The sequence below is a fragment of the Chiloscyllium punctatum genome, chromosome 9 (genome assembly GCF_047496795.1).
Source record: "Chiloscyllium punctatum isolate Juve2018m chromosome 9, sChiPun1.3, whole genome shotgun sequence".
In the NCBI taxonomy this organism is placed as follows: Eukaryota; Metazoa; Chordata; class Chondrichthyes; order Orectolobiformes; family Hemiscylliidae; genus Chiloscyllium; species Chiloscyllium punctatum.
The window spans coordinates 5,240,447-5,253,583 of NC_092747.1; the positions used below are offsets into that span (position 1 = coordinate 5,240,447).

At 48.4% G+C, this 13,137-nt stretch overlaps 1 protein-coding gene across 5 annotated transcripts in view; it reads left to right on the top strand.

Moving 5' to 3' along the window:
- Positions 1–13,137, top strand: part of pde2a (phosphodiesterase 2A) — a 404,089-nt gene that overhangs the window by 49,941 nt on the left and 341,011 nt on the right. For 4 of the 5 annotated variants that reach the window (XM_072576762.1, XM_072576765.1, XM_072576764.1 and 1 more), the window contains exon 2: positions 7,979–8,039. In XM_072576762.1, coding sequence (XP_072432863.1) covers positions 7,979–8,039 — 61 coding nt within the window. Of the gene's footprint in view, positions 1–7,589; positions 8,040–13,137 lie in introns of those variants that run through there. The other variant, XM_072576766.1, reaches the window with a different exon arrangement.

Sequence of the window (13,137 nt, forward strand, 5' to 3'; positions counted from 1 at the left end):
CTGGGCCGATGGGATCTATCCTAGGATCCTCTGGGAAGCAAGGGAGGAGATTGCCGAGCCTTTGGCATTGATCTTCAAATCATCATTGTCTACAAAGAATAGTGCCTGAGGACAGGAGGATAGCAAATGTGGTTCCCTTGTTCAAAAAGGGTAGTAGAGACAACCCTGGTAATTACAGACCAGTGAGTCTCACTTCAGTTGTTGGTAAAGTGTTGGAAAAGGTTATAAGAGATAGGATTTATAACCATCTAGAAAAGAATAATCTAATCAGGGACAGTCAGCACGGTTTTGTGAAGGGTAGGTCATGCCTAATGAATCTTATTGAGTTTTTTGACAAAGTGACCAAACAGGTAGATGAGAGTAAACTGGTTGATGTGGTGTATATGGATTTCAGCAAGGCGTTCGATAAGGTTCCCCACAGTAGGCTATTGTACAAAATGCAGAGGAATGGGATTGTGGGAGACATAGCAGTTTGGATCAGTAATTGGCTTGCTGAAAGAAAACAGAGGGTTGTAGTTGATGGAACATGTTCATCTTGGTGTCCAGTTACTAGTGGCGTACCGCAAGGGTCAGTGTTGGGTCCACTGCCGTTTATCACTTTTATAAACGACCTGGATGAGGGCTTAGAAGGGTGGGTTAGTAAATTTGCAGAGGACACTAAGGTTGGTGGAGTTGTGGATAGTGACGAAGGATGTAGTAGGTTGCAGAGAGACATAGATAGGATGCAGAGCTGGGCTGAGAGGTGGCAAATGGAGTTTAATGTGGACAAGTGTGAGGTGATACACTTTGGATGGAGTAATCAAAAGTACTGGGCTAATGGTAAGGTTCTTGGGAGTGCAGATGAGCAGAGAGATCTCTGTGTCCATGTACACAGATCCCTGAAAGTTGCCACCCAGATTGACAGGGTTGTTAGGAAGGCATACAGTGTTTTGGCCTTTATTAATAGAGGGATTGAGTTCCGGAACCAGGAGGTTATGCTGCAGCTGTACAAAGCTCTGGTACGGCCACACTTGGAGTATTGTGCACAGTTCTGGTCACCGCATTATAAGAAGGATGTGGAAGCTTTGGAAAGGGTGCAGAGGAGGTTTACTAGGATGTTGCCTGGTATGGAAGGAATGTCTTACGAGGAAAGGCTGAGGGCCTTGAGGCTGTTCTCGTTAGAGAGAAGAAGGTTGAGAGGTGACTTAATAGAGACATACAAGATAATCAGAGGGTTAGATAGGGTGGACAGGGAGAGCCTTTTTCCAAGTATAGGGACGGCGGACACGAGGGGACACAACTTTAAAGTGAGGGGAGATAGGTATAAGACAGATGTCAGAAGTAGTTTCTTTACTCAGAGAGTAGTAAGGGAATGGAATGCTTTGCCTGCAATGATAGTAGATTTGCCAAGTTTAAGTGCATTTAAGTCGTCATTGGACAAGCATATGGACGTACATGGAATAGTGTAGGTGGGATGGGCCTCAGATTAGTATGACAGGGCAGCGCAACATCGAGGGCCGAAGGGTCTGTACTGCGCTGTAATGTTCTATGTTCTATGTCCTATCATCAATCTAAATCTAACCTTAACCCTAAACCTAACCCTAACTCTAAATGTAAACCCAACCTTCACCTGAACCATAGAAATATAGAAGACAGGAGCAAGAGAAGGCTATTCGGCCCATCAAGCCTGGTGTGATCATGGTTGATCATTGAGCTCAATACCCTAATCCTGCCCTACCCCCACATCCCTTGATCCTTTCAGCCACAAGATCTCTATCTACTCCCTTCATGAAGACATAATGATTTGTCTGCATACACTTCCTGTGGCAGAGAATTCCCCAGGCTCCCAGTCTCTGGCTGAAGACATTTCTCCTCACCTCAGTCCGAAATGGCCTACCCATTATCCTTGAACTATGATCCCTGGGTCTGGAATCCCTCACCACCAGGAACATCCTTCCTGCACCTAACCCACTCTAATGACAGTCTGAAGCCTAACCTCAAAATCCAAACCTGACCCTGGGTCTCACTGCAATCCAACCCCATGTTCTAATCACAAAACCTAACATGAGACCAACACGAACCCTGATGTCCAACCTTGGGCGTAAGGCTCACCACGTTCTGAACTGTCCAGACTCTGAACCTGAAACTTCATCACACACCAAACATGTATCCTTTCACCCTAACATTCATCATTCAACAGTAGTAACCCGATCCCTAACCTTATCCCTGTTTCCAAATCTATCCATTTCCCTATCCCTATCCCGAACTCTAACCCTACCCATAACCCTATCCCTAACCCTATCCGTAACCTTATCCCTAACCCTAACCCTATGCCAATTCCTAACCCAGCCCCAAACTCTATCCCTATCCCTAACCCTGTCCCTGTCCCTGTCCCTATGCCTATCCCTAACCCTATCCCTAACCTTATCCCTATCCCTAACCCTATCCCTATGCCGATCCCTATCCCTATGCCTATCCTTAACCCAGCCCTAACCTTATCCCTATGCCTATTCCTATCCCTAACCCTATCTCTATGCCTATCCTTATCTCTACCCCTATCCCTAACCTTATCCCAATGCCTATCCCTATCCCTATCCCTAACCCTATCTCTATGCCTATCCCTAACCTTATCCCTATCCCTAACCTTATCCCTATCCCTAACCCTAACCCTAACCCTAACTCTATCCCTAACCTTATCCCTATCCCTAACCTTATCCCTATCCCTAACCCTAACCCTAACTCTATCCCTAACCTTATCCCTATCCCTAACCCTAACCCTAACCTTATCCCTATCCCTATCTCTAACCCTATCCCTATCCCTATCCCTAACCCTAACCCTATCCCTATGCCTATCCCTAATCCTATCCCTAACCTTATCCCTAAGCCTATCCCTATCCCTAACCATATCCCTTTCCCTAACCTTATCCCTATCCCTATCCCTATCCCTATCTCTATGCCAATCCCTAACCCAGTCCTAACCCTATCTCTATGCCTATCCCTAACCCTATCCTGATCCCTAAACCTATCCCTATTGCTAACCCTAATCCTAAACCCCAACCCAATCCTCCATCTTTAGTTTTCCCAAATTCAGACTATCCCTTTCCCTCTATGTTAATGTAACCAGACGTAGCCCACATTAGCCTTAGAACTCCACTGGAAAGTGGGTGGGCTTTACCTCCTGTCCCTGAGCAATTGGGCAGGAATTTGTCCCCTCATGTCTGCCCCCTACCCTGTGTTGCTACATTGTACCTGGCCTTTGTACCAACCCCCCAGACCCACCTTCTGGCTGTCTCTCCCTTGTTGGGGATTCCCACTGACAACCCTCCCAATCCTCACTTTACATTGATTGCTTGATACCCAAGAATGGGTGCAGTTCCACTAGAGGCCTCCAGACCTGGTGACACGGCTGAGCTGTCAGTCATCTGATTGGCCATGAGCTCTGAGAGGTGGGACTTCCTCCTTCAGCTCTGAGGGCTTCCTGCACTGGACAATCCTGCTGCCACTAAAACTCAGTCCCTCAAACTTGGCCGTTATCCCACATTGCTGTCTGAGGCAGCTTGCTGTGTGGAAATTGGCAGCTGGGCTTTCTACATTGCAACAAAGACTACATTCCAAAAAACAAATCAAAGTTGTCATGTCCTGAGTTGAGGCAGTGAAAGCCACAAGAGAAATGCAAATTCCTTTCTGCATTTCATAGCCACTCCTCAAAGATTAACCCTGGGCCCCGATTAAATTTAGAAACTACGTCCAGGAGTAGGCCATTCGGCCCTTCAAGCCTGCTCCACCATTCAGTATGGTCTTGATCATCCAATCTGTTCTCATTTTCTCCTCATAGCCTTTGATCCCTTCAGCCCCAAGGGCCATATCTAACTCCTTCTTGAAAGCATTCAGTGTTGTGGCCTCAACTGCTTTTTATGTGAGAGAATTCCCCAGGCTCCCCACTCTCTGGCTTTCTCCCCATCTCAGTCTGAAATATCCTACTCTGTATCCTGAGACTGTAACCCCTGGTTCTGGACTCCCTGGGTCATCAGGAACATCCTTCCTGCACTTACCCTGTCTAGTACTGTTAGAATTTTAAAAGTTTCTAGGAGATCCCCCTCACTCTTCTAAACTCTGGTGAACAGAATCCTAACCAATCCGGTCTCTCCTCATACATTAGCCCCGCCATCCCAGGGATCAGTCTGGGAAACCCTTCGCTGCCCTCCCTCCATCATCAGAACATCCTTCCTCAGTTAAGGAGACCAAAACTACCCACAATACCCCAGCTGTGGTCTCACCAAGGCCCTGTACCATTGCAGCAAGACCTCCCTGCTCCAGTACTCAGATCCTCTCACTGTGAAGGTCAACATTGACCTTCCTCACTACCCACTGCCCCACAATGCTAACTGTCATTGGCTGGTGTAGAAAGACCGGCTGTGCTTTTCCAGCATCACCCTTTTTGACTTGGACTCTCCAATATCTGCAGTCCTCACTTTCTCCTCATGTACAAAGATACCCAGGTCTCATCGCATCTTCTCCTCTCTCAACTTATCGCCATTCAGATCATAATCCTGCTTCTTATTTTTGTTCCTAAAGTGGATAACCTCACATTGATCCATTTTATGGTGCAAATGAAGAGACCTTGGAGTGCAGGTTCATCGCTCCTTGAAAGTGGAGTCACAGGTCGATAGGATAGTGAAGAAGGCATTTGGTATGCTTTCCTTTATTGGTCAGAGTATTGAGTACAGAGTTGGGAGGTCATGTTGCGGCTGTACAGACATTGGTTAGGCCACTGTTGGAATATTGTGTGCAATTCTGGTCTCCTTCCTATTGGAAAGATGTTGTGAAACTTGAAAGGGTTCAGAAAAGATTTACAAGGATGTTGCCAGGGTTGGAGGATTTGAGCTACAGGGAGAGAGGCTGAACAGGCTGGGGCTGTTTTCCCTGGAGCGTCAGAGGCTGAGGTTATAGAGGTTTGCAAAATTGAGGGGCATGGATAGGATAAATAGACAAAGTCTTTTCCCTGGGGTGGGGGAGTCCAGAACTAGAGGGCATAGGTTTAGGGTGAGAGGGGAAAGATATAAAAGAGACCTAAGAGGCAATGTTTTCACACAGAGGGTGGTACGTGTATGGAATGAGCTGCCAGAAGAAGTGGTGGAGGCTGGTACAATTGCAACATTTAAAAGGCATTTGGATGGGTATATGAATAGGAAGGTTTGGAGGGATATGGGCCTGGTGCTGGCAGGTGGGACTAGATTGGGTTGGGATATCTGGTCAGCATGGACAGGTTGGACCGAAGGGTCTGTTTCCGTGCTGTACATCTCTATGACTCTATCTGCCATGTGTTTGCTTACTCACTCAGCCAGTCCAAATCACACTGACAAATCTCTACATCCTCCCCACACCCAGCTGTGTGTCAGCAGCAAACCTGGCGATATTATCTTTAGCTCTCTTATCTAAATCATTAATATATATTGTGAATAGCCAGCCCTTTATTCCAACTTGTTGTTTCCTATCTGCCAATCAGTTCTCTATCCATCTCAATACACTCCCCCCAATCCCATCTGCTTTAATTTTACATTTTAATCTCTTCTTTGGGAGTTTGTCAAAAGCCTCCTGAAAATCCACACACACTGCCCGCCCCCCCCCCGATTGACTCAATCAGTTACATTCTCAAAGGGTGGCACGGTGGCTCAGTGGTTAGCACTACAGCCTCACAGCACCAGGTCCCAGGTTCAATTCCACCCTCGGGCGACTGTCTGTGTGGAGTTTGCACATTCTCCCCGTGTCTGTGTGGGTTTCCTCCCACAGTCCAAAGATGTGCAGGTTTGGTGAATTGGCCGTGCTAAATTGTCCATAGTTGTTAGGTGCATTAGTCAGAGGAGGGTGGGTTACTCTTCGGAGGGTCGGTGTGGTCTTGCTGGGCCGAAGGGCCTGTTTCCACACTGTAGGGAATCTAATCTAATCTCAGTCTTAAACAGGTGACCCATTATTCCAAGATGATACCCCCTGGTCCTAGACTCTCCCACAGGGAAAACAGCCTCTCCACATCTCCCCCTGTCAAGTCCCCTAAGAATCTTGGGTGTTTCAATGAGGTTGCCGCTCAATCTTCTAAACTCTAATGAGGACAGGCCCGACCTGCTCATCCGCTCCTCATCAGGCACGGATCCACCAGGATTTTCTTGATTAGCAGAACAGGCTCGAGGGGCTGAATGGCTTCCTCCTGGTCCATTTCCAGTGTTCCTGAGGGATGACATGTGGTGAGTGGAGTTTAAGGGAGACCAGTAACTTGGCTTATCCGGGGTTGCCCCTTGAGAAGGTGGGGGTGAGCTGCCTTCTTGAACCGCTGCAGTCCATGTGCTGTGGGTAGACCCACAATGCCCCTGGGGAGGGAATTCCAAGATTGTGACCCAGTGACTGTGAAGGAACGGCGATATATTTCCAAGTCAGAATGGGGAGGGGTTTGAAGGGGAGCATGCAAGGGATGGTGTTCCCATGTATCTGCTGCCCCATCCTTCTAGATGGGAGTGGTCATGGATTGCAGGGGGGGGGGGGGGGTTTGTGGAGGAGAGGGCTGAGGTGTATGGGATGGGGAGGAGGAGGCTGGTAGAGGTTCTGGGAGGTGGTTTGGTGGGGAGGAGATGTGGGGTGCGGGGGGTGTGGAGAGGGGGTAGTGGCGAAGTGGAATGGAAGGTTAAGAGGCAAGATAGGAAGGGTAGTTGACAGGGTGGAGGAGTGGGTCGGGTCGGTGAGATGGCAAGGCTGAGTGTGGGGGTGGTAGGGAGAGGAGGAAGAGATGGGGGGGGGTGTTTGGGATCAGGCACAGTCTCCAGAATGTTAATGTGGGGAATGGGGATGGGATACGGGATTGGGAATAGTGGTAATGGGGAGGGGAATGGGATTATGGGAATATAGGGAATGTGGAGAGGTAATAGTGATATAGGGAATGGGAGGAAAGGGAAGGTAATTGGATTATGGAAATGGGAATAGTGTGTAATGGGGAGAGGGTTGACATTATGGGAATGGAGAGAGGGATTTGGGGTGCTGGGGAGGGGACTGGAGATATGGTATTGGGAAGGGGGATAAGGAAATAGGGAGTGGGATTGGGTGGAGTTGTGGAGGGGATTGGGGATATGGGAATGTGATTGGTAGGTTTTGGGGAGGGGGTGGGTGTGGTGGAGATGGGCTTGGGAATATGCGAATGGGGGATGGGGAAATGGGAAGAGTGAGTGGGTATGGGGTGGTGGAGGGAAGGAGAGTGGGGACTTGGGAATGAAGAGGGGAATTCGGGTTGGTGGGGAGGGGATAGGGGATGGGGATATAGGAATGGGAATGGGGAGGGGGATTTGGGATTGGTGGGGAGGAGATGGGGATATGGGGATGTAGGAATGGAAATGGGGAGGGAATGGGAGATATGGGGATAGGGATGTAGGAATGGGGATGGGAATGGGGAGGGGATGGGAGATATGGGGATGGGGATGTAGGAATGGGGAGGGGGGTGGAGAACGAGTTGAACTCTTGCCCCACAGAGTCTCGAACAGGAACTGAGCTGGCACTAGGACCCGGCGGCCTCCCCTGCCTTTGGCAATGTTTTGTGTGTTTGAAATTCCTTGTTGTTGTTTCTCTGAGAGTGTGTGTTTGGGTCTGTTTTCCTTGGGACCTCCTCCCTCCCTCCTGCAGATGGGGATGGAGGTCTGCTGTCCCACTCGGCCCCTCTCTGGCTGCTGGCTCACCCTCAGGGGGAGGGGGTGCAGGTGAAATCTCTGGTGGATCCTCCCTCCCCCCCCAGCTCCTGTTCCTGCATTTTAACCCAGAGCCAGGGCTGCTGTGTTCCTGTCTGTGTCTGTGTCTGTCTGTGTGTGTGTGAGTGAGTGAGTGAGTGAGTGTGAGCAGGGGAGCTCTCTCTCTCTCTGTGAGTGTGAGACAGGAGCAGACACACACTCACACTCACTGGGAATACTGAAGGAGCGATGATTTTGATCCTGCACCACATACTCATCGCCCTGTTTCGATCTTTCAGGCGAGGACAGCAGCTTCATACAAAAGCAGACATCAACCCGTCCAGTTCCGTGGCTGTGCAGGTAAAATTGCCGCTGTTCTGTTGCTTATTTCCTCTCTCTCTCTCTGGGGTTTATTTTGAACGGCTGCAGAATTGCTTTGTGTGTGTCAGGAGTCCGAGACAGTATTGATGGGGATGGAATGGACACAACACAACCCAGCCTGACAATTGCTGTCCCCCAGCCCAGACCCACTGCAGGAGGGGGGTGGGGGTGGGGAGTGTGTGTAGGGGTGGGTCTGGGGAGAGGGTGAACCCAATCCCCCCCCCCTCCCCCCCCCTCACTTGCTGTGTCTCCTTGTGTGGTTTGTGTAACCCCTCACCAACCCCACCCCTGTCCCATACCCAGCCCAGAGAGGAGACCCTGTGCTAGGTTTCAAACTGCTGGCTTTATTTTCCTGCCTTATTCTCCTGAGGCACCTATAACCTCTCTTTGCCCTTCTCTCCCTCCATCCCGGGTACCACACCTCCCACCTTCCACCCCTCACTGTTTTAACCAATTCCTCTCCCCTTCTCTCTCTCTCTTTCTTTCTGTCTTTTTCTCATTCACTCTATCTTCGTCTCACTCTGTCTCTCTCTCTCTGAATGTTGTTCTCTCTCACTATCTCTCTGTCTCAATGCATCTGTCTCTCTCTTTCTCGACCTCTCTCTCTGTCTGTCCTTCTCTCTGCCTCTCTTTCAGTCACTCTCTTTCTTTCGATGTCTTTTCCTCAGTCACTCTGTCTCTCTCTGTTTTTCTCTCCCTCTGTCTTTCTCACTGTCGTTCTCTCTCAGTATCTCTCTGTCTCACTCTATCTCTCTCACTTGCACTGTCTGTTTCTCTCTTTGTTCTGTTTTTCTCTCTCTCTCTGTCTCCCTCTCTTTTTCTCAATCTCTCTCTCTCCATCTCTGTCTCTCTGTCACTGTGTGTAGTTCTCTGTGTGTGTGTCTCTGTCTCTGTCTCCGTCTCCATCTGTTTGTCTGTCTGTCTCTCTCTCTCTGTTTGTATGTGTGTGTTTTTCTTTCTCTCTCTCTGTCTCTGTGTGTGTATCTGTGTGTGTGTCTCTGTCTCTGTCTGTCCCTCTCTCTCTCTCTGTCTGTCTGTGTGTCTCTCTCTCTCTGTCTCTGTGTGTCTGTCCCTCTCTCTCTCTCTGTCTGTCTGTGTGTCTCTCTCTCTCTGTCTCTGTGTGTCTGTCCCTCTCTCTCTCTCTCTCTCTCTCTCTGTCTCCCTCTGTCCATTGTGTGTAGGTTTGTGCTTGCTGTAACATAGCCTTTCCCCTGGCCCTTTTCCTATCCAAGGTGCACTGGCAGGTGCCAGCTGGGTATGGGAGCCAGGGAATGGGCAATCCTGCTGTCAAACATGGGATCCTCACTGCTGGCCTGTAAGAGGATGAGACAAATAAACCCCAATACCCTCCACCTGCCCAAACACAATGGGCACCACCCCCGACCCCCCGAATATCCTGGCTCAGTGGTCAGAGCTGCCTCTATTCCTGCACTGGAGAATTTCAGGGAGCAGTCACCTCAAAGGTTGACTGAGCCAATCAGCAGGCAATTTGACTGTGGGAGGCATCGCACAGTCTGGCTGTGTTCCATGTGTGTGTGTGTGTGTATTAGCTGCCATGCTTGGCTGGGGATAAGGCTGAACCCCATTAGTCAGCAAGATTCGATTCCTAATGTAACCCCCATGGACCCCCCCATTGGCTGTTTTGGTTAATGTGTTCCCTCTGGAAATTATTGCAAATAAAAGCCTTCCGGAATCTTTCAGTCTCTTCCACAGCTGCTGACTTTATTATTCCTTTTGTGTAAATGTTGAATGTGGCAGAGGAGTTAATTAAGGTCCTGTCTTGGATGGTGTTAGGAATAAACTGCACAAAGAGGCCACTCGGTCCCTCCAGCCTGGACTAGCCTCTTTTTAATTGGCTGATGTTAAGTCCACCGCTGTACCTCGGCTGTGGGGAGAAAGTGGAGGAGGCGTGAGGTGCGGTACTCACTCAGAGAGCTCACACAGGTAACTCTGAGCTGAATGGGCTGTGCGGTGGTCACTCTGCAACTTGTGTGAGTTGGACATACCGTGCCTGCTTTCCCATCCCCGTGTCAGGACGGGTGATGTTGTCCAAGATGAGAAATTTCATTGACATGTCTCTTTTCAGTGAGATCCAGGGGAAATCCAGAGCGAGATGCGGGTGACTGAGGTGTCAGTGGGGGAGCACTTTGGGGCCAGTGACCATAACTCCATTTGTTTTAAAATAGTGCTGGAAAAGGATAGAGCCAATCAAAAAGTTAAAGTTCTAAAGCAGAGATTAGGTCAATTTTGACGGTATTAGACAGGAACTTTCAAAAGTAGATTGGAGGAGTGTATTTGTCATTGAAGGGAGGGTTGGGAAGTGGGAGGCCTTTAAAAATCAGATAATGAGAATTCAGAGACAGTTTGCTGCTGTTAGGGGGAATGGACAAGGCTGGTAGGTGCAGGGAGTGCTGGATGGCTCAAGAAATTGGGGCTGTGCTTAAGAAAAAGGAGGCATATGCCAGGTATAGACACTTGGGATCGAGTGAATCTCTGGAGGAGGATGAGGACAGTATGGGGGAAATCAGGGGCAAAAAGGGGACACGAAATAGCTTTGGCAAATGGGGTTAAGGAGAATCCAAAGAGATTCTATAAGTTTATTAAGAGTAACAAGTAACTGAATCATCAACATGGCCATCTATGTGTGGAACTGCTGGAGATTGGTGAGACACTAAATGAATATTTTGTCATAATTTGGAGGTCCCGGTGTTGGACTGGGGTGTACAAAGTTAAAAATCACACAACACCAGGTTATAGTCCAACAGGTTTGTTTGGAAGCACCAGCTTTTGGAGCGCTGCTCCTTCATCAGGTGATTGTGGAGTATATTCTTCCAAACAAACCTGTTGGACTATAACCTGGTGTTGTGTGACTTTTTTTAACTGAATATTTTGTGTCAGTATTTACTGCGGAGAAGGACATGGAAGCTAGAGAACTTGGGGGAAAAAAAAAGAGATGTCCATGTTACAGAAGAGGAGGTGCTGGAGGTCTTAAAATGCATTAAGGTAGATAAATCCCCAAGACCTGATCAGGTGTATCCCCAGAATATTGTGGGGAGCTAGGGAAGAGATTGCTGGGCCCCTTGCTAAGATATTTGTAGGTTAGATTCCCTACAGTGTGGAAACTGGCCCTTCGGCCCAACCAGTCCACACCGACCCTCTGAAGAGTAACCCACCCAGACCCATTTCCCTCTGACTAACGCACCTAACACTATGGGCAATTTAGCGTGGCCAATTCACCTGACCTGAACATCTTTGGATTGTGGGAGGAAACTGGAGCACCCGGAGGAAACCCACACAGACACAGGGAGAATGTGCAAACTCCACACAGACAGTCACTGAAGGCTGGAATCGAACCTGGGTCCCTGGTGCTGTGAGACAGCAGTGCTAACCACTGAGCCACCGTGCCACCCTATTTGTATCATCAATAGCCATGGGTGAGGTGTTGGAGGACTGGAAGGTGGTTAACGTAGCGCCATTATTTAAGAAGAGCTGTAAGGAAAAACCAGGGAGCTATGAGTCTGATGACAGTGGTGGGTATGTTTAGATTAGATTAGATTACTTACAGCGTGGGAACAGGCCCTTCGGCCCAATGTTGTTGGAGGGATTCTGAGGAACAGGATTTACATGCATTTGGAAAGGCACGGACTGATTGGGGATAGTCAGCATGGCTTTGTGTGTGGGAAATTGTGTCTCACTAACTAGTCTTTGAAGAGGTGACAAAGATGGTTGAATGCAGAGCGGTGGATGTTGTCTATATGGACTTCAGCAAGACATTTGACTAAGGTTCTGTATGGTAAACTGGTTAGTAATGTTAGCTCAGATTGAATTGAGGGAGAACTAGTCATTTGGATGTGAAATTGTCTTGAAGGCAGGGGACAGAGGATCATGGTAGAGGGTTGTTTTTCAGACTGGAGGCCTGTGACCAGTGGAGTGCCACAAGGATCAGTGCTGGGTTCACTACTATCTGTCATTTACATAAATGATTTGGATGTGAATACAGGGGATGTAATTTGAAAGTTTGCAGATGACACCAAAATAGGTGTTGTAGTGGGTAGTGAAGAAGATTATCTCAGAGTGCAATGAGGCCTTGATCAGGTGGGCCAAAGGGCTGAGTGACGATTGGCAGATGGATTTAATTTAGATAAATGTGAGGTGCTGTATTTTGGAAAAGCAAACCAGGGCAAGACTTATACACTTAATGGTAGGGCCCTGGGAGATATTGCTGAACAAAGGGACCTCGGGGTGCAGGTGCATAGTTCCATACATGTAGATAGGGTGGTCAAGAAGGTGTTTGGACGAATTGGGCCGAAAGGTCTGTTTCCATGCTATGTGACTCTGTGAGGAAGGTCAGTGGGTGAACAGTGTTTTTTTGGGAACATTGGCTAACCACACGAGGGAAGATGGAAGAGAAGAATAAATTGATGCCTTGTGGTGTTGACAAAAGAGAGGATGCTGGGCAGTATGGGTCTTTCTCACTGCATAGTTCTGCTCCTGTGCTTTGTATTACAAATAGGAGCTGTGGGAGCGACACCATCTTACTTGGAAAGATGTAACAAATGGAATATTTTCTGGAATCTGCTTGTACTAAAATAAGGATAACTAGCTTTAAGCCTTTTTGCGAAGTGGGAAACTATGTTGCAGCTTAATCTCTTATGTCTTTTATGAGGTTGTGTTTTTTCAATTCATTAAGGGATGAGGGTGTCACTGGCTAGCGCAGCATTTACTATCCAACCACATTGCTGTGGGTCTGGAGTCACATGTAGGCCAGACCAGGTAAGGATGGCAGTTTCCTTCCCTAAAGGACATTAGTGAACCAGATGGGTTTTTACAACAATTGACAATGGGTTCATGGTCATTATTAGACCCTTGATTCCAGATTCCTTTTGGTAATTGAATTCAAGTTTCACCATAAGGTGGGGTCGGATTTGAAGCTAAGCCCCCAGTTCGCTATCCCGGCTGAATGAAGGGCTTATGCCCAAAACATCGACTCTCCTGCTCCTCGGATGCTGCCTGACCTGCTGTGCTTTTCCAGCACCACACTTCTCATCTCGAGATTAATAGCGTAGTGATAATACCA